General features: G+C 41.4%; 1 protein-coding gene across 1 annotated transcript; it reads left to right on the plus strand.

The window, feature by feature from the left end:
* The first annotated feature begins 5645 nt into the window (after window positions 1-5645).
* Window positions 5646-25854, plus strand: kiaa0895l. Its single transcript, XM_026145943.1, is given in 7 exon segments — window positions 5646-5846; window positions 5848-6195; window positions 6285-6428; window positions 6698-6830; window positions 9146-9451; window positions 21873-21970; window positions 23618-25854. Coding segments are annotated over 7 exon segments (1332 nt in total). The 5' UTR covers window positions 5646-5705; the 3' UTR covers window positions 23780-25854.
* The last annotated feature ends 940 nt before the right edge of the window (window positions 25855-26794 follow it).

Raw genomic sequence — 26794 nt, forward strand, 5'->3', positions numbered from 1 at the left:
TCCAGGGAATTAAAACAGTGGAAACCGGTTCTCAAAAAGAACCGGTTTTCGATACCCATCCCTAGGTCTGGTGAGCAGTGACTGTCTATAATTCTACTGTTATGGGACCTGTCCTGAAGCACATAAGCACAGAGCCCACCACCGTTTTCCTTATGGCAGGGGTGGGCAACTCCATTCCTCAAGGGCCAGTGTCCTGCAGGTTCTAGATATCACCCTGGGTTAACAGGGTTAACCTGAATCACCTGAATTATTTTATTACCAGGCCTCTGGAGAACTTCAAGACGTGTTGAGGAGGTAATTTAGCCACTTAAATCAGCTGTGTTGGACCAAGGACACATCTAAAACCTGCAGGACTCCAGGACACTGGCGAGTTGGCCACCCTTGCCTTACAGAGACTTTTGGAGTCCTGCTAACTCCACTGAGGCATCAGGGATGTTTGGATGGAGCCAGGATTCAGTAACAATCAGTAGACAACACCGCTGTCTGCATCGCTTGCTGATCAAAGCATTGCAGGAAGATGCAACGAAAAAGAATAAAAAGCACAAAAAAGATGCACCGTAGTTGGAAGCGCTGTGCTGCCTCATGTGTCCATACGCATCACTATCTTATAAAAATAATAACACAAATAACATACAAATAACAAAGTTTTACAGTTTCGAGAAAAATTATCATCATTTATGATTAATTTCTGTAATATTCTGGATATTTATAAATGAGCTATTTGTATATATTAAAGCAATTTCTTACATTTTGTAACTTTGTAATATATTTGCTTAATTTAAATTAGTTCGGTCTGTTACTGTTCTTAATGTCTTGGAGCTTGTGTAACCTTACTTAGGGAACTTAGGGAATAGTAAACCTGGTGTTACTATTGACTTTAGACGCTCATGTTAAATCTCTGGTCCACTCCTGTTTTTATCACTTGAGAAACATTGCTAAGCTGAGTTCCATTGTATCGCGCTCCGAATTAGAAATTGTCATTCATGCATTTGTTTCACCTCGTCTGGATTATTATAGTTCTTTATTTACTTGTTTATGTAAAGCCTCTTTGAAACATCTGCAAGTTGTTCAGAACGCTGCTGCAACGCTTCTGACCAAGTCAATGTTCCCTCTAATTTTTCACGTGTCTGAGCGAACACACAAACTCCCTGAGTGGTCCCTTTGACCACTGTGAGCGACATCAGACGTGTGCACTGTGGTCACGCCGGCATCTTATCCAAACATGGTTTATTAAAATAATCAAATTACAGCGTTTACATTTATGTTAGACTACTTTTAATTAACTGCTTTAGCCCACTTACAGTAAAAATTAATAAATAAATCTTGTTCATGAGCTGTGTAGTATGTTAACACTATTGGAAGTAAAAATAACTGAACTCCAATTTCGAAAACACAACTTACTTTTTTTTTTTTTTTTTTTTTATAAAGCTCTGACTTGTATTATGATGATAATAACACAAAAGTTAGGCGCACACAAATTTTATAATAATTTATATAATATAATGTGTTTTTCTGGATACACTGTGCTTTTTCAGCATTCAAAGATTGATGACACCGTGTCAGAGCACTGGCTATGAATTTCAGAAGGATCAGGCCTTAACAGAAAAGTTAGCAATAGTTCTTTTCCTATTACAGCTACATCCACTTCTGTCGTGCCTAGGCTGCTCACTAGGGCTGGGTATCATCACTGATCTCTATAATCCATTCGATTCCGGTTTTCAAAGTCCCGATTCGATTCAACTTAGCCTCAGACAGTCAGAAATATTATAATTCTGATCATTTATTAGTACTGACTTCATCAGAATTGTGAACATCACAGCAGATGCCTTTGTGTGAAAGTAACTGAGAATAAAACACAGAAAAACATGAAGGAGATTTTCCTGGTCTGGCTTTTTATAGCAGATAACCTTAAAAAGATTCTACAATGTTCTGCATATAAAGTTTAAATTTCTTCAGTATTGAACAACAGAAAAAATAGGCTTTCTTGTCCGAGGTCATTTAAGTGAAAAAAAGATAAGAAAAAGACAGCAGCCACAGCGCTGTAAACAACGGTAGACTGGTGGGTAATAAGCGAATGAATAATACAGAAAACAGAGATTGGAGACGGGAAACTGTTCTTGAAGTACAGAGAGAGAGAGAGAGAGCTAGCTGTGCATGAAGTGTGATTTTAATAGTCGTGGAAGCAAAACAGCAAAATTCATGACGACATTGATCAAATGTGAAGCGCAGTTTGCTGCTTCTTTTGCTGCTGGCTCGGTGAATTTTGGTTGGAGAGACAAAACCTGCAGCTCAGAATCAGCGCAAAAAGACGTAATCACAGCGCGGACCGGACGCATCAGGATCGCTAAGCTCCGACAGCGTGTCCGTCTACGGGCCGTCGGGTGAGAAAGCCGAGAAAGACAAAGTTGATTCTGATGCGTCGGGTCCGTTCTGTGTTTACGTCTTTGTGTGGAGTCCGTGTACCTGCTCTCATTTGCTGTTTGGTTGTTGTTGAAATGGTTTTGTGAGCTTTAATCTGAGAATCTGGCGTTTCTGGCAAAACACAGTTATGTTTAAAAGTCGATTCAGGATTTAATGAATTGATATCGCTTTATTCAAGCTACTCACCTCCCTCTCTCCACCTGCACTTTCAACTGGACCACGGCCAATCAGAGAGGTCCCGCCCCTTACTATCTCTGATTGGTTTAGTCCACGATAGGGGCATAACGTGTGTCTGTTGTTGACCACAGGGAAGGTTGCAGATTTTTTTTTTTTGCTACCCGAACAGTTGGTCGCACAGGTGCAACCAAATTTTTTTTTTTTAGTCGCACCAATTTGGTCGCATTTGCGACCAAATTGGTCGCACTCTAGAGCCCTGCCGAGACTGTCCAAGCCGGGGCTCGAACCGGCAACCATACAATCGTATGAGTATGAGTCTGTGGTCTGGGAGAGAGTCTGTAACTCTCTGTCTGCAAAACACAGCATATAATGACCAATTTTGGGCAATTAATTATATAGTTACTTCTTCAAAAAAGTAACTCAGTTTGGCAAATAAAGTTTTTTGCAGCTATTTTTTTAAACGCAGCCAATACGTTTTTAAATAAACATTTCAAACTATTTACAGAACAATCAGCTGTTCTGCATCAAATCTGATGCCACACAAATTATTTGTGCCACTCCAAAAAATATTTCTGTCCACTATGAGATAAAGGAGAACAACAGCCTGATACCTGCAGGCCTGACAACAGGAGATGTATCACTCCTGTAACACCTGTAACATTCAGAAATTGCCTCATTGTTTTGACACACACAACAAAACTATTGACTACACTACACACTGACTACACAAGATTTGCGCTAAACGTCTCAAATCTCTCACATCTCAAAACACCGCCGTCACTCCTAAAACTTCCCCCCGTTTCTTAACAACTAGATGCCACGTCACCATATCATTTTTTGATTTGTTGACATGGTACTTTTTTTGGACCAATTGGAAAGGTGGGGGGTGGGGTTTGCTTTTGCTCACAGGCTTTCGAGCCTTTTTTCTTATAAAACGCCGTTTTTACCGTTTCTTCCCCCAGTAAATATAAACAACGACAGTATTCAGGAAGAAAACCAAACATTGCAGATATTTTTATCACAACTCTGGTTTTACGTGGCCGATCAACACAATTTAAAAGCTGGTATAAAGTCCACACTTTTTCCGTCAATTGTTACAAAACAGCTAAAAACCCATCTTTTTAAACTTGCGTTTGGTTGATTTTTATTTTTATGTTTTAGCTTCTGTGAAGCACTTTGTGATTTTTATCTTGAAAGGTGCTATATAAATCACATTTTACTTACTTACATACTTTAAAGTATTCTGATTAAGATTCTTCTCTGGAATAGGAGTGTGACAACTGATTTTTCCTCAAATCTATTATCAAGTTCTTGCTGTTTTTGCTTTTTTATAGGACGAGTATATATTTTCTCTGATTTTAATCTAATTAATTAGGTGCTTCCAAAAGTCTTCCTTTGTTTAAAAGGCTTTGGGATGGCCTGTTGGGCTGTGTTTAAATCCATTCAGTAATGGCTGTAGCAGTAATTGATATAATCCTCCTGTTGTGTTAATTCCTCCAATATATTAGATATAGGAGATTATAGACAAACTCCAGTATTTACTTGTCAAAAGTTACATATAGTTTAGTTTTCTCTCAGTGCCTCGATGAATCTCCTCCTCAGAGTAACATCTTAGGATGCCTCTGATCCAATGTGGAGCAAACGTCCAAAACAAAAAGCTGCACCTCCACAGAGCCCCTGGAAGTCTTGGAAAGTGGCAGTTTTCCTTACATTATCTTTTCGAAGGACTTTACTATCTAATTTGTGAGGTCACAGTGCCTGTCACCATCTTTCATATACAGTCTATGGATAAGCAGCTTTGTTTTTGCTTGTTGTTGTATTTTCACTTATTCTTCGTTGTTATTGTTTTTAAACTGAATACCGTTATTATTTGTGTGAAGAGAGCTTTCGCTATGTAGCTCATGGCTAATGCTAATGGTGTTTAGTTGTCATAGTTGAGGTAGCTTGATAGCTAATTTGTCAGTGGATTCCATCAGGTTCCCGTCCCGTCCCTCTCCGCTTTGTACGTAATGACGCAGGAGAGCGTCATGGACGGCGTACACTGCGTGACGCGTCAAATCTTCCAACTCAACCGCCGCTTCCTGGCCGGCCCAGGCAGCCGCCTCAGGCCCCGCTCCTCACTGAACCGCTATCCGCTTATTATTGTTATCACACCGACTGAAGAGAGCTCCGCTCCGGCTGCGTGGAGCTGCCGCCGGGATGAGTGGACGGAAAGGCTAAAATTTGCACATCCTCCGCAGAAGTCTCGCCGCTTGGTTAGTGTTTGACTTCTTTTTATTTGTTTGGGTAGTTAAAGGCTTGCAGGGAACTGATTTTTTGTATTTGTCTTCCTCCAATAAGAAACGTTACTGTAAAACTCTAATGGCAGCTAACTCCACGGAGAAGCTCTAAACTGCTTATCACAAGTTTTATTGTCGCAGGAGCTGAGCGCTGCCGTTTTCTGTTTTTATTTTTTGTGTGTGCACGGATATCATCTGCTGCCACTCATTGGATCAACTCTCACAGCCCCATTTTCCTGTCCTTTCACACCCAGCAACATGAACACACAGTGGTACACTCACACATTTATCAGTCTCAATGAAGAAGCTGGAAACCTTCATTACATTTGTTTTAAAGGAGTTTAGATACATATGATGATGGGATTTTTGAGTGGTTGGTTTATTGGCTCTTAGTAATAAAATTGGGAATTTATGTTATTTCATTTCATATTTCCAAATATTATTTTTTTCCATATATATGGATTTATATGTCCGTATATAGGCTTTATTATATGCTTGTCTATAATAAGAATAATAAGTCTAATAAACTGAGTGGTGTGCATTAATCTTGCTATTGTTACAGCAGCGCGGGGCTGAGCGAGGTGCAGCCTGAGGAGCAGCTGCTGTGGTGATGGTGTTGGACTTGGGCGCAGTCTTCATGGATCGGGTCGAGGGTGAAAGAAGTGCTGGGGACCTGTTGAAAACAGACGCTCGAGAAGATCCACCCAAAGCTGTTAAAAGGTGTGGCGTCACAAAAAGGGAGACAGTGTCACACAACGGGCTCGCAGCCCCGACGAGCTGCAGCAGCCAGGTAGTACAGAGAAGATCATCAACATCATCGTCATCAAAATGTGGGACTGCATCCAGAACGCCACTCCGGAGGCCCCTCAGCCTGGAGGTGACATCCCAGCGCATGAGAGGGTCTCAGGAGCAGATGGTGGACCGGAGGATCCTACAGCCTCCTTGGCGCAGTGGTACGGCTGCCCCCTCCCCCCCGGCTCGTAGCCTGACCAGCCCCAGCCTGGGAGTGAGTGGCTGGATGCGCCGTAGTGAAAGCACCTGCTCCGTGAACTACTCCCTGGGGCTGCGGGGCAGTAAGGGGCAAATGCGACCGGCCACCTCCCTCCCTCATATTGCTAAAGGAGTGGGTGGTTCAACACTCCCTACAGCCACCAGGCCCTGCCTGCTCGTTGCCCTCAGACCTCTAAACTTGGAGCAGGAGAAGCAGGCTTTCTTCCAGTCTGACTACAAGTATGAGCCTCAGTTTGAGTATGCGCAGCCTGAGCCCAGGAGCGTGCTGGACAAGTACAGAGAAGGCTCGGGTCTCTTTCTTGAACAGGTGTGTCACATTCAACCAGTCTAACAGTCAGCTCTGAGCTCATGAGATCATGAGGATGATGATAATGATGATGATGTGTTTAACTGCAGGCAGTTGGGATCATGGAGTGTGTCCTGAGGAAGTTTGGCTCCTATGAGAACTTTGAGGAGGTGACTGGTGGCAGCGCTCTGCCTAAAAGTCAGGTGTGGGCTGCTGTGCGCAAATACCTGCAGAAAGAGGGCTGTGTGGGGGAGGTGAGTGCAGTAGCCAGATTTCAGTATATCTCTGCTATATTGTGTCCATTGGCTGAATGCTGAAAATGCTGAAAAAGCAAACAACCCCCCCCCCGAAGTGTTTTTGGTGAGACAGTAATGTGACAGAACAGCTGCAGAAGTGACAAGCTAACAGTAAACCTACATCTACAGGATTACTTGAACCCTGTGACTGATTTAGCTGAATGACTTTCCACAAAGCAGCCGATGAGCAAAATCTGATGATTTTGTGTGCGTGTTTGTGTCTCCAGGTTGTTGTGCGTCTATCTGAAGAGCTGCTGTCTCAGGCTGTGATGGTGGTGGAAAGCTGTCGTCCTACTCTGACCATTAACCTATCTGGGGCTCGACAGCACTGGCTGGAGGGAATGCTGAGACATGAGATCGGTGAGCAGATAATAATACGTAAGCTTGGTAGGAGTCTTTCCACATGGTTTCTATTCCCCATAGCAGTTGTGACACAAAGAGGTAATTGATTATTATTATTATTGTTATTGTTAATATGGCTGACATCATTTATGGTTTATAACAGTAGTTTGGTACCGGTCCGCGAGAGTTGAGGCTCGGGTGTGAAATTTATGGTTTTTTCAAACTTTTCATGGTTTTTTTCGTTAACTCGGTTTCCCCGGGTCTTTCCCATGTTGTAGCTGTGCGTCTTATTTTGAAAGAAATATTTATGCGTTACCATAGCGACCGGAGAGCATTAAGGGGCAGAGAGGAGGATGTTACTCTCAGTGTTGTTGTCAGGAGGACGCTGCTAATAAAGTTACACATTTACACAGTGAATTCATGTTTATTATTATATTTACAAACTACCACAAGTTTTTGTCTCAGTCGTATCATTTTATTTTGCTGTATTTATCCGCCACACCGGTCGGTGGCACAAAAAAGGTTGGGGACCGCTGGTTTATTATAAGCTCTAGTCAAATGATTTGATTGAGCTTGAGTTGCAGCTCCCAGAGCAGAAAAATGAAGACTGTTCTAATGTGTCAGAAACTGCCACCAGAGCCTAGCCACGAAAGTGAGTCGGTCCTTAAAGACTCCTGTGTTAAAATACCCAGCCTTACAGCAGAATTAAACATGTGTACACCAATCTATATTTTGGTGTTTATAACAAATTTTCAACTTCATGACAACAGCACGGGGCTGCGTTTTCATACAGTTAGCCTGGCGGTGTCAGAATGGTAGACAACAAACTGACAAATGGTGTCATGCTGGCTATACTTTAATAAATGTCTGTGGTTGAATCAGCAGTCAGTTGCTAAACTTCAAGTGGCCTTGAGGTTTCCATTGATGAAGAATGGACCCACTATCGTTGTACCCCATATACCACTCCAAACCATCACTTTTGTTGTTCCAACAGTCTTGGAGGGATCCATCCAATGTGGGTTAGTGTCAGACCAATAGCGGTGATTTTGTTGGTTAACTTCACCATTCACATAAAACTTTTCCTCATCACTGAACAAAATATTCTGCGTGAACTGAGGGTCCTGTTCCAATTTTTGTTTTGCCCATTCTGCAAATTCTGTGCCCCAATCTGGGTCATCCTCATTGAGATGCTGCAGTAGCTGGAGTTCGTAAGGGTGTCATTTGTGAGTAGCTAATATCCTCCGATGTTCGACTAATGCCACTCTCCAGTGACATGCGGCGAGTGCTACGCTGTGGGCTCTTGCTGAATGAAGCTAGGACAGCCACTGATGTTTCTTCATTAGTGACAGTTTTCTTGTGTCCACATTTTGGCAAATCCAACACTGAACCAGTTTCACGAAACTTAGCAAGCGGTTTGCTAACTGTAGCATGGGAGATGGGTAGTCTCGTAGGGTGTCTTGCATTGAAATCTGCTACAATGACCCGGTTACTGCGTTCACCAGATATCAACACAATTTCGATCCGCTCCTCATGTGTTAACCTCTTCGACATGTCAATGACTGTGAACAAAGAGAAACTTGTAAATAACTCATGAAAGGATAAAGTTATGTTGAAACCAAGCACACCATTGTTTTTCTTGTGACATTACCAATAAGTGTGATGTGTCACATGGCCCTCTTCCTATTGAAAAAACAAAAGTTGTATCCAAGATGGCCGACTTCTAAATGGCCACCATGGTCACCACCCATCTTGAGGAGTTTGCCCCCTCACATATACTAATGTGCCACAAACAGGACTTTAATATCACCAACCATTCCCATGTTATTACGGTGTATCCATATAAATGGCCCACCCTGTATATGTATACAAGTGTGCACATAGCACTGCAGCAGACTGCTGAGGATCTGATTGTTAATAAAGTTGTATGTTCTCTATGTCAAATAAAGTTTGAATTGATGGAGCCTGTGATATTGGGAGTTACAGTGTGCCTGCTCCAAACCCACCCATGTCTGTTCAGAGATTTCCTGCTGTTATGAGAATCTGTTCTTCTCACCGGTCTGCACCTTTGTGCTGATTCCTGAAAGAACCAGATTTTTCCCAGATTACAAATTAATCTGCGGGAGAGTTCAGTGTAATGCCCTCATCAGCCCTGGGCTAAAAAAATCACTGTTACTGCATGCCAGTTAGCATGCTGGTAGCATTTGGGTCAAACCACAGTGGTACATCTGACAGAGTGGTTTTTAGATATGTGTTTTATCAAACTACAGTGTGAAGCATGTGCAGACAGCATGGAGGGCCAGCAAAGTGACTGCAGCAGCTTTCCTTCCTCTCAGGCACACATTATCTGCGAGGTGTGAACAACAGCGTGCAGCCATGGGCCACCGCCGAAGGCAGGAAGCAGTTTGGACTTAAACCAGCTAATCCCACAGAGGAGGGCCTGGCCAGCCTGCACAGTGTGCTGCTACGGAAACAGCCCTACCTGTGGCGCGCGGCTCTGCTCTACTACACAGTGTACCACGCCACCAGCATGAGCTTCAGCCAGCTCTTCAGCCACATAGCACGGTTCGTCCAGGACCCGGACGTCCGCTGGGAGTACTGCCTGCGAGCCAAGAGGGGACAGACGGACACCTCGCAGCCCGGTGAGCGTGCACGCACAAACACACACAAGAAACATGTAAAATTAATAGACTTGGCATTTTCCTAGGCAAAACCTATAAGATTGAATGCAATGAAATGTAACAGTATCAGGTTAGGATTTCATGCAGTGATTAACTTTGACTATTTAGGATTTTTTTTCTTCTATAATGAGTCTCTCCTGAGTGGGGAAAAAGCCTAAAATAACCTGTAATATAATAATATGAACACCCAAACATAAAGCCTGTAATCCACAAAATGATCCCAGCGAAAAACTGTGAAAACGTGTTTTCATGATGTTTGTCATATTGAAATGTTTCAGATGATCAAACAAATTTAAATATTAGACAAAGATAACACAAATAAACACAAATTAAACATCAAGTAACTGTGGTGTATCGCATCTTTGGAAGCATTTACGAGTTCAGTTTCCCAGCCACACCCAGGCCTGATTATCGCCACACCTGTTCACAAACAAGCCCGGCTATAAAAGGTTATAAAGCCACGTCTAAAGCTGCCAGATAACATTCTGGTGATCCCCGAGACTTTTGGGAAAATACTCTGTGGACTGATGAGACAAAAGCATGAATTTTGCTGTTTGCCAAAAAATACTCGTAAATACTCTAGGACAGGGGTGTCAAACTCAAATACACAGTGGGCCAAAATTCAAAACTGGAACAAAGTCGCGGGCTAACGTTAATATTTATTAAAATATATTTATTCCTCCAGATATAAGAATGAATCTTTTCTTATGGACTCAAACACGTTTTGCTGAAAAACTGAATATGGAACAAGCAAAGCTTAATACTAAACAATATATATATATTAGCTGTATAATACCAGTAGGCCAGCTCTAATAGTAATTTGGTATGGCTTCGCGGGCCAAATGTAATTAGGCTGCGGGCCAAATTTGGCCCGTGGGCCAGAGTTTGACACCTATGCTCTAGGAATTACAAGTAAGCCTGCAGTCTGAGAGCAAAGAGCTCTAACGGGGTGGCACGGTTAGATACGGCCTGATTATTCAAGACCTTGTATGTGGGAAGCCAATACAGGAGAAATCTGCTCTCTCTTTCTAGTCCCTGTCAGGACTCTTGCTGCAGCGTTTTGGATTAGCTGAAGGCTTTTCAGGGAGTTTTTAGGACTTCCTGATAGTATAAATGCACAAACTCGTTTTTTAACATCACTCTGAGACAGGAAGTTTCTAATTTTAAGAAGAAAAATGTTTTTATTTCTTTCAGTGCCACTCCCTATATAGGTTTGGACTTTCCCCTTGATAATAAACACGTTCATTTAGAAACTACATTTAGTGTTTACTTGTGTTAGCATTGTCTAATATTTAAATTTGTCTGATTATCTGAAACATTTAAGTGTGACAAACATACAAAAAAAATAGGAAATCAGAAAGGGAGCGCACACTTTTTTACACCACTGTACACCACTTAACACAGCTAATTACTAGTGCTGTCAGCGTTAATCTCGTCAAAATGACATTAATGCCATGACTGCATTAATGCGGCAAATCTCCGTTAGCGAGTCGCCCCGTGCGTGGGGCTGCATGCTGTCAACGCGTTAGTGTGGTTAGCTTGTTAATGCGGTTATGGCGTTAAGATCTTTTTAACGAGTGTAACGCTGACAGCACTAGTGATTAGCTGTCAAGTGTCAGTGTAGCACTCAACTACACCATGCCTCTGTGGACTGTGGTGGTGGTTTTTTGGTTTCATTAATATCAGTTTAGGGTTCTTTTTCAGCAGAGATAAATGATAAAATGAGAATTATGAAAACCTCAACTTCAATGTTCAGATTGTTCACATTTAAATTTTGGAAATATGTGCAAATTGGCTAATATGCAGATATTATTAAAATCCTATTTCTGAAAACCTAATATCCCATAATAGTCCTAACTCTTTAGTCCTTGAAAGGCATCCATCCATTTGCTTCCGCTTGTCCTTTTTAGGGTCGTGGGGGGGCTGGAGCATATCCCAGCGGTCTTAGGGAGAGGCAGGGCACACCCTGGATAGGTCGCCAGTCTGTCACAGGGCTAACACACAGACACAGACAACCAATCACACTCACATTCACACCTATGGGCAATTAACCTATCCACACTAACTGCATGTCTTTGGACTGTGGGAGGAAACCAGAGCACCAGGGGAGAACCCACGCAAACACGCGGCGAACATGCAAACCTCACACAGAAAGATGCCGGCCTGATGGTGGATTTGAACCCAGGAGCTTCTTGCTGTGAGGCAACAGTGCTAACCACCAAGCCTACTTGGAATAACCCTTGAAGTAGAGCAGGGCGATATGACCAAAAATATTTATCACGATATACATTTGAAAATTTGCAATAACGATGTAACTGACGATATAATTGACACGAGACAAAATACTTTACAATTCCACAACTTTATTAGTGTGAAAGACCCCATCAATGTATTTTCACTTAAACAAGCAGCTGTTTTTTATGTGCATTAAAGTTATATAAAAATTTAACAGTGCAAATGCAAATTCCTTGCTGACAGTTTAACCAAAAGGCATTTCCAGTGGAAACTGGGCGACATATCCTCAGCATAACCATGTATAATATGTATAAAAAACAATAATTGCTATAAGAAATTTAATTTGTAGTAAATTCTAAATGCATTTAGGACATTTTTTACTCACTTTGTCTCTTTCACGATGTTATTTCTCTCTCCAACAACGTAGGTTACAATTACATTAGCATGACCTATTATGCAAATTAGGCAATTACGTCATTTGGCGACTTCTAGCGACTTTTTGGACAGCCAATAGTGATTTTCCTTACTGAGGAGTTGCCAACACTGCGTGAGGCTCTAGACTACAGTAGCCGTAATGCTCTGGCAATCCATCAAGCAGTGCGCCTTCATAGCTTACCAAAGTCGTACTAAAACATTTTTTGACAGATTTCTGTGCGCCATGTACCACATAAAATCGGTTCGCGGTCAGTAAGCACAACCAGAATTCATACACAAGGCACACTCTCGATTTTTGAGAAAATTAAAGGATTTCAAGTGCACCTTGTAGTGTGTAAAATACATTATAGAGAAGAAAAGAATATATCGCGATATATATCGTTACCGCACATGCTTCAAATTATACCGTGATATGGTTTTTAGGCCATATCGCCCAGCCCTAGTGCCATAGGGCTCCTTCCATTTCTGAATGATCGCTTGAACAGTGCTCCGTGGGATGTTCAAGGCTTGGGAAATCTTTTTGTAGCCTAAGCCTGCTTTAGATTTCTCAATAACTTTATCCCTGACCTGTCTGGTGTGTTCTTTGGACTTCATGGTGTTGTTGCTCCCAATGTTCTCTTAGGCAACCTCTGAGGCCGTCACAGAGCAGCTGTATTTGTACTGACATTAGATTACACACAGGTGCACTCTATTTAGTCATTAGTACTCATCAGGCAATGTCTATGGGCAACTGACTGCACTCAGACCAAAGGGGCCTGAATAATTACGCACACCCCACTTTGCAGTTATTTATTTGTAAAAAATGTTTGGAATCATGTAGGGCAGGGCGATATGGCCAAAAATATATATCATACGGTGGCCCTGAGAGGCCAAACGGACTGCAACTTCAGTAAACACTTGTAAAAAGAAAAACGCTGCAAAAGCACACACAACACAATAGAAATGTTTCTGGGGAGACAATAACCGGACGGACCAGTTGCATGAACCAAAACATGTATGTACGGCTGTATCAAAATTCAGCCTTCTGCAGCCTTAAAGTACGCAGCCTTAACGGTCCTCAAGGGCCGCGTACTCAAAGACCGCTGAGGCCGGAAGTGCGAGGCTTGTAGGCTTGTGAAATGGGACGGTCTAGCCTCCGTCGCGCTGCCCAGGTTGCCTAGCAACCATGATACTAACAGCTGGAAACGTTTTATACAGCTTTGTTTGACAGAAATGAAGGAGAACATATTTTGTACATTTGTTTCTACATGAGCTGTGTGTGATGTGATAAGTATCTGAGGCTGAGACCACAGGACTGTAAAACATGATTTTTGGGCTTCATTTCTATACTGAGCAGTCATTTAAGATTAGCTAGTAAATAACAATTAGCTCATGTTGTTCATGAGACTAAAGTCATCTCACTTTGGTAATGTAAATATAATATGGCCAATATTATATTAATCATTATTAGTTATTACAGCAGTGAACATGAACTCTGAGCTTCAGTAAAGATTCAAGTTGAATTTATTTATATTTCCTATCACCTTAAATCTTCACTTAAAGACAAGTATCTTTGACAGTGTATCTATAGATGTATTATATATAAGAGACAAATATTGTTCTTTTAATATGTTGGCATTATTAAATTTGGCTCAATGCTTATATATATGTGTGGAAAAAGCAAATGTGCGAGCTGTGATAACTGTTTCTGATAGAATGAAGAGTAGACTGATATATGAAATATTCCTTTATTGGGTGAGAAAATCAGACCATGTCATAACTGCTTTAAGTCATACAGAATAGACATCAGAGCCTTAAACAGGCTGACGTCTGCTAAATGGGTCAAACTGGGCAGAAAGAATCCAAACACATAACATCATTATAGAATATGATGTAACACTATAGATCAACTTAGCTCAGAATATATAAAGCATATAAACAATTACAGCAATATGATGCAACAAACACAGCAGTGCTACTAATCCAAAATACTCAAAGCTTCATAGAACTGAAACCAACATTTATTTTTAGGTCCATTCTGCTGCTGATACATACTTAGGTTTCTGAACATTAAACTTGTTGCTGCCTTTCATAGTGTGTAACTTGAAGGCCCTGAGTACTTTCTCCCACACTGAAAACACTGGAATGATAAAATTATTTGAACATTACCTAATAAGACTGATTCAGGACAGACAATTAGTTATTTTAAACTTTTCTAGCAGTCCTTCACAAACAGGGGACAGTCTGTCTATTCTCTCCATCTGTCAGCTGCTGCTGGCTCTTCCTCCTCCTCTTCCTCACACACTGCTGAGTTTGTCCTGGTGGATCATCAGGGGTGCAAAGCCTCACAGATGATGTGCAGCAGTGTGTCCCTCAGTCTGTCGTCACTCTGGACACTTGCAGTTGTCACACATGGAAATCAAATGTGTGATAAGCTGCAGGATTCAAACACAAGTGTGACTTATAAACACATGTTCATACTTTTATTCCACAGACACAGGACAGACAGACAGGTGGCAGTCTTAGGTGTACACACTGCTACACAACAGCACCAGAGAAGGGGGATTTAGTGTTTGTGTTATTACAAGTGTAAACAAGTAGAGTTCCCAGATGGTACAGTGGACACACGTGTGACTGCTGTGATTAAAGCATCTTTCTTTCAGCTTAACGAGTGAACCGTCAGCTCGTTCAAACACACGTTAAAGTCCATTTGGCTCGACACCTCCGAACAGAGGCAGCAATATAACATAGCTAACATTAACAGTGCAGTGAATCTTGCTTGTGCCGTGATATTCAGGACTGCAAACCGAGCAGCATCACTGACTTTCAGCCTGTTGTGTTTGTGGATATATGACTGACTTTAATTATCCATAAAATCATCAGATTCTCTGTAAGATTAAGGTTGACTATCTAACGGCGTATAAAGTAAAGGCTTTAAAACAAAGTAAATACTGAAAGTACAAACATCGCTAATGTCACATAACTTTGCCGGCATGTGGCCAACAGTAATGTTTTAATGTTCTTCATTATTAAACATTTGCACATAAATAAGTGACATAATATTCAGAACTTACTTTTGAAAGTTTACTCTTTGGCTGCTCCGCTTCCACTTTGAAGTGTCTCCCAGTCCCAGTGCACTTGTTAGCATGTTTTGGTTCGTGCAACTGGTCCGTCCGGTTATTGTCTCCCCAGAAACATTACTGTTGTGTTGTGTGTGCTTTTGCAGCGTTTTTCTTTTTGCGGCGTTTTTCTTTTTGCAGGTGTTTTTCTTTTTGCAGCATTTTTCTTTTTGCAAGTGTTTTCTGAAGTTGCAATCTGTTTGGCCTCTCAGGGCCACCGTAATATCACGATATATATTTGAAAATTTGCGATAACGATATAACTGACGATATAATTTCTGCGAGACAAAATACAAATCCACAACTTTACTAGCGTAAAAAAAACCCATCCATTTATTTTACTTAAACAAGCAGCTGTTTTTTTGTGTGCATTAAAGCTATATAAACATTTAACAGTGTAAAAGTAATTTCCTTGCTGAAAAGTGGCCTTGCTGTACAAACCTTCATTATTAAAGTACATAAAACAATATAATAAGAAAATAAGCCTTAAAATATATATTTAAATCTCAACATCCTAAACCTTGATCAGCTGTAAAACAGCCTGTTTTAATTTAAGCATTGTTTTCAATAAACTGCATGCTCAAAAAAATGTTTTGTCTCTCTCACATTTCTTTTTGTTGCATGTTGAAGCTGTACTTGGAACCTTGTTAAGATCTAAACATGCAAAATATGATTTTTTTATTTATGTTTTTTCTACATTTTTCAAGTGTGAATTGAATTGGGACTGTATTACAGGTACTGCGCTGCAGTGGTTTGTATCATATCTATCTAATAGACTCCAATTTGTTCATGTAAATGGAGAGTCCTCTTCACTCACTGAGGTTAATTATGGAGTTCCACAGGGTTCAGTGCTAGGACCAGTTCTGTTTACACTACACATGCTTCCCTTAGGCAGCATCATTAGAAGACATAGCATACATTTACACAGCTATGCAGATGACACCCAGCTCTATCTATCCATGAAGCCAGGTAACACATACCAATTAGTTAAACTGCAGGAATGTCTTAAAGACATAAAGACCTGGATGGCCTCAAAGTTTTGGTCATCTTTGCTGCTAAATTCAGATAAAACTGTGTAGGGCTGCAACAATTTGAGTAATTCAAATTATTTAAGTTAAAAAAATTCTCCACCCAAATTCTTAGCTTCAATGCTTCGTTAAATCCGCGGCTGTGTAGTGCACCATTGTGTTAAACACAAGTGAGACCCGGGCCCTATTTCAGGAAGCCGGTTTAGTGCAAACTCTGAGTAAGTATACCCTGAGTTAACGAAAACTCTGGGTTTTCGGTTTCACAAAGCGAGTTTAGATTAATTCCAAGCGAGTTACTATGACGACACACTCCATGAAGCTAACCTGCCCCCTAGCAGGTTTACTTCAACTAACCCTAACTTTCTCCGCCTCTTTGTCGGAAACCTGACTGTGGGAAGTGTCAGACATGGCGTGCCCCTTCCTTGAAGAGCCAGTAGATGTTGAAGCCCAAATTCTCCGCAGAGCTCTCCGCCGGGAGAGAGTGATTAGAGCGCGTTCGGACATTTTATCATTTCCTGATGATCTCCTGTGTGAACGTTACCGTTTTTCAGCACAATCTATAATTGATTTGAATAACATCCTCAGGCCTAATATTGCTCATGTGACACATCGCGGACCTGCTCTCAGTTCTGTACATATTATTTGTATTGCACTTCGGTTTTTTGCAAACAGGAACTTTCTGTATAATATTGGTGACGCTGAGCACGTTTCCAAGGCTACCGTCTGTCGGGCAGTCAGGAATGTTACAGTTGCACTGAAACGTCTCCTGCACTCGTTTGTGGTGTTCCCCGATCATAGACCCACAAGATTTATCAAAGAGGGATGCCACAAAATTGCAGGTATCAGGATGAACAAAACTTCATTCATGATGTGGTGATACTTGAACTACTACTTCAATTTTACATTTATTCCCACGGTTCCCAGGCGTGATTGGCTGTATAGATGGCACTCACATTCCAATCATTGCTCCTTCAGTAAATGAAGGAGACTATGTGAACAGGAAGTCTTTCCACAGCATTAATGTACAGGTACATAGTTCCCTGTAGCATTTCAAACTAACAAATTATTTCATTATAGTAATGGATGCTAATTTGTGTTCTCTGCACTGTGAAGATCATATGTGATGCTGCCAACATTATCACAAATGTGGAAGCCAACTGCTCAGCCTCTGTGAGTGGTGGTGGTGGAGGACCCCCACCTGTTTTTCAGGCCTCCGCTTTTTTTCTGTTGGCTATAACGGGTCACATTTGAGCATACAGAGTAAGCAAATATGTACTTGTAATGTGCTCAGATAATTTCAATAAGTGCTTACAGAGCGGAAATTAATGTAGCCTCTAACTGCAATTGATTTACATCAGACAAACAGACCAAGCACTATGGCTCATAATACAATTACACCTTACCTGTTTGGACTATATTTTTATATTTCATTTTTACTTGCTGCCAGGAACGTTGGGGGCCTGTTGGGTTGCACCTGCGCTCACATCACATCACAAAATAAAATGTATAAATTAAAAAATAAAATAAAATATAATAAAATAACGTGTTAAATGGGTGTAAATCCCTAGATCAATGTTTAAATTAACACTCACGCATTGACTCTGTCGGCTATGTTTTGCCATGCATGCTCCCTTTCTTTTGCAGCTGAGGCTGTGTTACTTTTTTTCCGCAAAATTTGCATGTTATCGGCATATGCTGCCATCAGAATTTCGGCCTCAAGCGCTGTAAAATACATTGACCGCGCCTTCTTTCCCTCCATCTCCATGGTGACTCGCTTAATCTGTGCTCCACTAATCAGGGCTTTATGTATCCTCGTGCGCGCGTTTAACTTGGGGTTAGAGCAACTCCGCGTTGACTGAACTAATTGTTATCAGCCTTTCTGAAACCGAATATTCCGAGTTGGACAGTTCGGGGTTACTCAACCCTGAGTATCGTTTTTCACTCTGAGTTTTCTAAACCGGCTTCCTGAAATAGGGCCCTGCAATAGAAACATATTTAGGAGCAACACATGAATAAAAAGTTTGACAACATTAAGTCCACGCAGCCCTCAGTTTTAAACAAGCAGCAGCTTTCCTGTAACCACCATTAAAACTTTACTGGGAAAAAGCCCGAAGGAGTTCTTTGTTATTTTACTCAGCCCTAAAAAATCTCTGAAATGTGGTGCTTTTAATGGGGCTTACACTGGATAGCATTACTTTGTCCCCCAGTAACACTGCAAAGGATCAATCAATCAATCAATCAATCAATCTTTATTTATAAAGCACTTTTCATACAAAAAAAAAAAGTAGTACAAAGTGCTTTACATGGTTAAAAGCAGCCCACCCCACCCCACCCTCCAACTCACTCCCCACACTCCAGGGCTGGACTGGGACAAAAAATCGGCCCGGGCATTTTGACTAGAGACCGGCCCACCAAAAATGTGATGTTATTCAGGGGTAAATCCGCAAAGGATTCTGGGAACTTGTGGCAAGAGGTACTAGCGCATGCAGGCTTTCAATTGAACTCAGTTACACAGCGATAAAAAGAAACACAAAAAATGGCAAGAAGCTGTTGTATTATTAACTGCAATAGCCGGTGTTGTGCCAAAAACTGATTGTCTGCCAAAAACTGATTGCTCGTATTTAAATTGGTATAAGTAACTTGTTGGGCTATAATATGTGAAACATATGTCAAATGCATCCCTCATGGATGACATAAAGTCATCTCTCCGTCTCAATCTCTCTCTGCTGCTCTTCTGTCTCCTCTGTCACAGACTTCTCCACTTTTGATGATAAATCAGCCTGGTGCAACATGTAAGGATTGGCACAATTTGTTAAGATTTTGAGGAGTTTGAGAAACTAACCTTAAGCATAAAATAAAATTTACTATCAGTAACTTCATAGCACCCGCCCAGCAGTATATAAACTCTGTCATGCTAGCTAGTACGCAGTACCAGTTATTCTAAGCGACTGTAAAAAGTCAGCACAACGAAAACAAACTACAACTAAACTTGGTTTATATCTGACACAGATAGACAGCAGGTCATAACTTCTTACCTGAAGTTCAGTTCCTCTGCCACTATGACCGGCCGCCGCCTCGGGTCTCTCCTCCTCTTGCCTCCCCTTTCCCTTATCCACCTGCTGGCCTCCACCACTTGCTGATGTTGCTAAATCTGTGGAAGCTATGCCATAGCTACCGCCAAACAATTCAGTTATTTTTACACATTTGGCAGCGTCTGCCTGAAGGGCTTGTTTCTTTTTGGCCCTAATTTTTTCTGCACCTCCTTTCCTTTTTTGTTTTCCATTTTCTTTAGTTCGTCTATAAGATTGCTAAACAAGGGGGAGGGTGCATCCGACCTCCTCGGCTGTAATTGGTCCAGCCCAGAGTCGATCATGACAAATCGATCGGCCCATAAAAACAAAATATCGCCATCGGGCATACCGGCCAGTCCAGCTATGCCACACTCTCATTAACATAAACGATGTGAATACACGCATATCCCCCCCCCCCCCCACACACACACGCACACACACGCACACTTAAAGAGTAAAATTGGGCTGGGTACGCATGTGCCAAGTGAAGAAACACTATAACAGGGCCACAGCAGCCACGGTCGATCACAGCCCCGGTGCGCAGAGAGCGCCCTCCGAGGAAACACTGGAGATATGACACAATAGGATATGTACAGGGTAAAACGATAAAATAAATAAGAACGGGATACAATATAAATATAAATAGAGTAAGAAGATTAAAAAATTAATAAGAATAAAATCAATAAATATTAGGTAAAGCCTAAATTAATAATAGAATAACCGGATAGAATAAATAAGCAGAAAATAAATAAACGTTAAGTAAAAGCTAAATTAAAAAAGGTGGGTCTTGAGCCTGTTCTTAAAAACATGTACGTTCTCTGCGGCCCTGAGCTCCTCCGGCAGGCTGTTCCACAGACGAGGACCATACCACTGAAAAGCTGCCTCTCCGTGAGTATGTGTCCTGACTTTAGGGGCAATCAAAAGGCCAGTACCAGAGGACCTCAGGGTCCGCGAGGGTTCATATGGTAAAAGCAGATCTGAGAGATAAGAAGGCCAAAGACCATTAAGACATTTAAAAACCAATAAAAGAACTTTAAAATCGATCCTGAAACACACGGGGAGCCAATGCAGCGATTCTAAAACCGGTGTAATGTGGGCCCGCCCTCTGGTCTTCGTCAACACACGAGCTGCCGAGTTTTGTAAAAGTTGTAAAGTTGAAATATTCTTTTTAGGAAGACCAGAGAGCAGGGCATTACAGTGATCAATGCGACTGGTAATAAAAGCATGCATCAGCATCTCTGTGTTGGCCCGAGAGAGAATAGGGCGGACTCTGGCTATATTTTTTAGATGATAAAATCCAATTTTGGTTACATGTTTAATATGTGGGATAAAATCAAGCTCAGAGTCAAAAATAACACCCAGGTTTTTGACTTGTAGCGAAGAACATAGTGAAAATGCCTCTAATTTAGACAAGAGTTTCTCTCTCTGAGCCTCGGGACCGACGATTAAAACTTCAGTTTTGTCCTGGTTAAGCTGTAAAAAGTTTTCTGCCATCCAAGATCTTATATCTAGAATACAGTTAAAAAGGGCATCCATTGGTCTGGTGTCATCAGGAGACACAGAGATGTACAGCTGAGTGTCATCAGCGTAACTGTGAAAGTTCACTCCATGCCTCCTGATGACACTGCCGAGAGGGAGCATATACAAATTAAAAAGTATGTGGCCTAAAACCGACCCTTGAGGCACACCACATGTCATTTTATGGGTCTTAGAGGAGCATGTATCCATACTCACCATAAAAGTTCTGTCTGAGAGATAGAAAGTGAACCAGTTGTGTACAGCACCAGAGAGGCCCACCATGTGTTTCAGTCTGTTTAAAAGAATAGCGTGGTCTACTGTATCAAAGGCTGCGCTTAGATCCAGTAGCACCAGGACTGAGAGCTTTTGGGCGTCCCGGTTACATCTAAGATCATTTAAAACCTTTAGGAGAGCAGTCTCTGTGCTGTGGTTCACCCTAAATCCAGACTGGAATATCTCCAGGATCTGTCTATCATTTAGAAAATCAGTAATCTGAGTAAAAACAAGTTTTTCTAAGATTTTACTTAAAAAAATCTTAGAGAAACTTGGAAAAACTTAGAAAATCTTAGAACTCTTGGAGTTCTTTCTGACCAGGATATTTTCTCAAGTGTGTGTATCAAACAAATATGTAACTGCTTTCTTCCATTTTATGGAATATCTCTAAAATGAGAAACATCCTGTCTCAGAGTGACACTAAGTCTTCACCTTACAATATAAGTACGTTGAGGCAACTGTTGTGGTTTGGTGCTATATAAACAAAATTGAATTGAATTGGAAAAAAAGATTTAATTGTGCAACATGACAAATAATCGTAATTGAAAAGTTAGAGGCTATTTAAATCCTGTAAGCATCATTTTACAAGCTCTTCTGTTAATCTCGCTAAATTAAAGAGCTAAACAATCAGAAGTGTCAGTTGACCTTTAAATGAGCAAATCAAAGTGAACTCAAAACTGTAATCTGTAACTTTGATTATTATTTTTGTATATTTCTGTCTTAGGTTGCTTCAGCAAAGATCAGGTGTATCTGGACGGGATCCTGCGGATTCTTCGGCATCGAAGGACAATTGACTTCAAAATGTTAACTTCTTTAGGCAAGGTCAGTCAGACTACCCACAAAAAAGACTTAGAATTAGATTCAGAAGTATTAAATTAAATCATACATGGCATTGAGCTCCCTTCATTGTGTTGCAATATGTGATAATATGTACACTCTCTGCCCTCCACATGGTTTCTACAGTTTGGTCAGAAGTATTGAATAAATGTAAAACTCAAGGACTGGGTACATGAGTTGGAGTTTATGTTGAATGTGGTCCCCCATCTGTTTTGGGGATAACCACCTCAACAGCTACCAACCACCATGCTCCTTGCAGCAGCCTGGAACCCTGCAGAACTAGGCACCAACTCTTTATCCTCTCAAGGATATTTGAGGGTGCATGGCAGTTTGCACATTCAGTTCACATATGTTCTGTGGACTTGGAGAAAGCATTCAACCACATCCCTCGGAGTGTCCTGTGGGGGGTTCTTTGGGAGTATGGGGTGTCCGGCCCGATGCTTTGAGCCATTTGTTCTCTGTATAACCATTGCTCCCCTTTGTCACTGATTCTGTTCATAGTTTTTATGGACATAATCTTTAGGCACAGCAAGGTGTTTGAAGGTTTCTGCTTTGGTGGCTAGGGCAGTACGGTGGCATGGTGGTTAGCACTGTTGCCTCACAGAAGGTCGTGAGTTCGGTTCTACTATCAGGCCGGGAGCTTTCTGTGTGGAGTTTGCATGTTTCTTCCCCGTGTTTGTGTGGGTTTTCCCGGGTACTCCGGCTTCCTCCCACAGTCCAAAGTGGGGATAGGTTAATTGGTAACTCTAAATTGCCCATAGGTGTGAATGGTTGTCTGTGTCTATGTGTTAGCCCTGCAACAGACTGGCGACCTGTCTAGAGTGCACCCTGCCTCTCACCTTTAGACAGCCGGGATGGGCTTTAGCCCTCCCACAACCCTGACATAGATGCTATGGTGCCTTCAGAATCTCATGTCTGCTTTTTGCAAGTGATGTGGTGCTGTTGGCTTCATCAGGTGGTGGCCTCCAGCTCACACTGCAGCGGTTCAAAGTCTTAGGCCATGGTTCTCAGTTACAAAAGGGTGGAGTGTCTACTCATTGCAGGGATAAATTGCTGCCCCAAATGGAGTAAGCTTTTTATCCATTGAACAACCAGCTTTGATGCATGGTTGGGATCATTGTTTTGTGGAACATCCTGTTGTTTACAAGAGTCAATCACGTAGCTGAAGATCTGAGGTGAAGTTCAAGAAGTGGGTGGTAGTCCTACTCCTTCATTATATCATCCTCTTTATGCAGTGTACCACTGTCAGCAAAATAGCTCCAGAGCATAATGCTACCACCACCCAGTGCAATGTTCTTAGGTTTGAAAGCCTCGCTTTGCTCTTCCAAATATATCTCTCGTCATTGTTGGCAAATAACTCGGTCTTTGTATCGTCTGACCATAAAACGTTTCCCCAGTAGGTATTTGGCTCGTCCATGTGGGCAGCTGCAAATTTCTATGTAAAACTTGCTTCACTGTGGACAGCGATCCTGGTTTTCCACCAGTTTCCAGTTAATGGTAGGCTTGAGCCTGTGTTGTTCATGAACATACTAACCAGTTTTCAGTCATTTGAGGGTACATATTGAAAAAAGTGTGGGAGCAGTGCTTTATGTTTGGACGGTTCATGAGTCCTTTCTCCCTTGACATTTGTAGGTGTCTTATGAAGATGTGGAGAGACTCCGACATCTGGCAGTGCTCTCCAAAACTAGAATCCCGCATTTCATGCGAGACCAGGAGCGGTACCTGCAACATCTGGACCACATCATCACCATCAATGAGCTCGAGGATTCAACTCTGGAGCACCTTCTACCGTGACCATCCCACCCAAAGAGAAGAGGAACTGGAGGATCTTCAGACTCTACCATGTGGTGACCCAATTCTTGCTTAAGAGATCCAGTATTACTGATGCTTTATTGGAGCAATTTTGTTTTCTTAAAACTTGAATGACATGAACAAAAGGGACATACACACTAACACCTCTATCTACATTTCACCTGTGTCCAATGCATGTTTGTGTGGCTTTTCCACAGAGCCAAGTACAGTTTCTGTGCGCCGTCGCCTTTACTGCTATTATGAAATTACCTCAGTACTAAAACTTTATGATGTAATCAACTTTATATATGTAAACTCACTCATAATCACAGAAATGTTCACAATCACAAGCTTTATTTATGCAATTATTTAAGTTTTTCTTTTTTTTACTTTGAGAAAACAGACTGAATGTTTCTGGTATTAGCTTTATATGTTCTTTTTTAGACTGCGTTGTTTTTATGCCTTTGATTATTTGCATTTTAAAAAGAAGACACCAAGGACACATTTCAAAACTGAGACCATGAATCTTAAAGATATCAAGTGCCAGCAGACTCAGTCTGACCTTCCACCAGGGATAATTAAAATATCAGTGTTATTAAGAAGATAATCAGCTCTTTTATCACTGTCTTAACAGTGTCCTTGGTGGTCTTTGATTATCAGTATGCTACTGTGATGTGTGCCCGAGACCCTGACCCCAACTCCACCCCACTGCGCAACAACCAAATTTTCCTTTGAAATGTCAGAGGAATGGTTGGACATTTTGGGTTGCTTACGTTTATTGAATAACTTGCAGAGTTATATTACGATTTATAGGATTGTCATGTCTTTGTAGTTAAACCGCTTCTATGCTTGTGTTAAAGAAGGCAAATAAGGGTTTGCTTACCCTGAGCTGAGTCTGTCTAAAAATACTGTATTTCATTACTTGGCACATCAGCCTCGTCAGTCTGGTTTTTGCTATGTGCTAAAATTACAGTCTTTTCTAAACAAACAGTAAAAACGTCCTGGCCGGAAAAATGAAGTCACTGCAGAACTTGTGACAATAGGTCTCTGTTTTGACCTCTGCAAACACTTTGCTGCTGAGCTGATGGGCTCAGTCACTCGTTTGGGGTCATAAATGCAAACTAATTAGGTCTGTAAATCTTGGTCATACCATAAAAATCTATATCAAGTGAGTCATGACAACAAAGTCCCTGATATTTCAGTTGAGCTTTGCAATGCTGCTTAATACCTTAATGACTCATAGTTAGTCCTGTGGCCAGGAATCACGATCTTTATTCCCGTTGTAGCAGTGAAACTGAAGCTCAGTTCTCTCGGTGCAAACAAAGAGTCACACAAAAAATTACATTTAAGTTACAGTTCCAGCCAGGCTAAACGTTCCCCGATTAGTGTGTCGCTGTTGGTGGCCTTTAGCTGTGGCTTTATATTTAACGTAGTCTTTTCTGTGATGGAATCAGTCTCTTATGACTCTGCAAGAGAGCAAATGTAGGTATTTCCCCTAAAAGTCTGTCTTTATTGGAAAATGTGCTGAAGTAACATTTTTAATACTGTGTTGGGCTTTTTGAGACCGTCTCATCCAGACTGAGTCTCTTGTTAAGGAGGAAACAGGGGTGTAGTGGGTGTGCCTTAAATGGGTGTAGCGCTCATCTGCTGTAGCTAGCCATGTGTTTTGTAAGCTGCTTTTATTGTGTTTGACACTTCAAACTTTAGATGTGAGTCATTTTGGGCCAAGCTGTCAGTCAGCACAGAGAAACCAGAAGAACCAGGTCACAGCAGCATCACGACACTAGCCTTGAGTTTTTAACTTGAAGATGAAAAGACCGGGCCAACATGTGAACTCTACAAACACGGTGCATTTTAAACACTTGGATTTGAAGATCAACATGTAACCCAATTATATTCTGCTGTGTTTAAGTTTTTAGCCACGTGATAAGCTGATATTTAAGATCTGACCTTAACGGCAGCCTGGTTTCACCTAAACGAATGCACCGATTTATAAACGCACGAATGTTGCAGAAGTGTTATTTTGTGGAAAACAACTTGAATTTCCAGTTTATTTATTAAAATGTACATACACTGTTTCTGGTCTGTTTCATGTTGCACATCACTCACCAGGACAAACCAAACTCTAATCAGGATTTTTAATTTTTAATTCAATTCAATTCAATTTCTTTATTGTCCCACAAGGGGAAATTAGTTTAGCAATTCAATTCAATTCAATTTTATTTATATAGCGCCAAATCACAACAAAAGTCGCCTCAAGGCGCTTCATAGATACAGAGAAAAACCCAACAATCATATGACCCCCTAGGAGCAAGCACTTTGGCGACAGTGGGAAGGAAAAACTCCCTTTTAACAGGAAGAAACCTCCGGCAGAACCAGGCTCAGGGAGGGGCGGCCATCTGCTGCGACCGGTTGGGGTGAGAGAAGGAAGACAGGATAAAAGACATGCTGTGGAAGAGAGACAGAGGTTAATAACAGATATGATTCAATGCAGAGAGGTCTATTAATACATAGTGAGTGAGAAAGGTGACTGGAAAGGAAAAACTCAATGCATCATGGGAATCCCCCGGCAGCCTAAGTCTATTGCAGCATAACTAAGGGAGGATTCAGGATCACCTGGTCCAGCCCTAACTATATGCTTTAACAAAAAGGAAAGTTTTAAGCCTAATCTTGAAAGTAGAGATAGTGTCTGTCTCCCGAATCCAAACTGGAAGCTGGTTCCACAGAAGAGGGGCCTGAAAACTGAAGGCTCTCCCTCCCATTCTACTTTTAAATACTCTAGGAACAACAAGTAGGCCTGCAGAGCGAGAGCGAAGTGCTCTAATAGGGTGATATGGTACTACAAGGTCATTAAGATAAGATGGGGCCTGATTATTTAAGACCTTGTATGTGAGGAGCAGGATTTTGAATTCAATTCTGGATTTAACAGGAAGCCAATGAAGGGAAGCCAAAACAGGAGAAATATGCTCTCTCTTTCTAGTCCCTGTCAGGACTCTTGCTGCAGCATTTTGGATTAGT

Source organism: Astatotilapia calliptera, chromosome 1 (genome assembly GCF_900246225.1).
Source record: "Astatotilapia calliptera chromosome 1, fAstCal1.2, whole genome shotgun sequence".
Lineage (NCBI taxonomy): Eukaryota > Metazoa > Chordata > Actinopteri > Cichliformes > Cichlidae > Astatotilapia > Astatotilapia calliptera.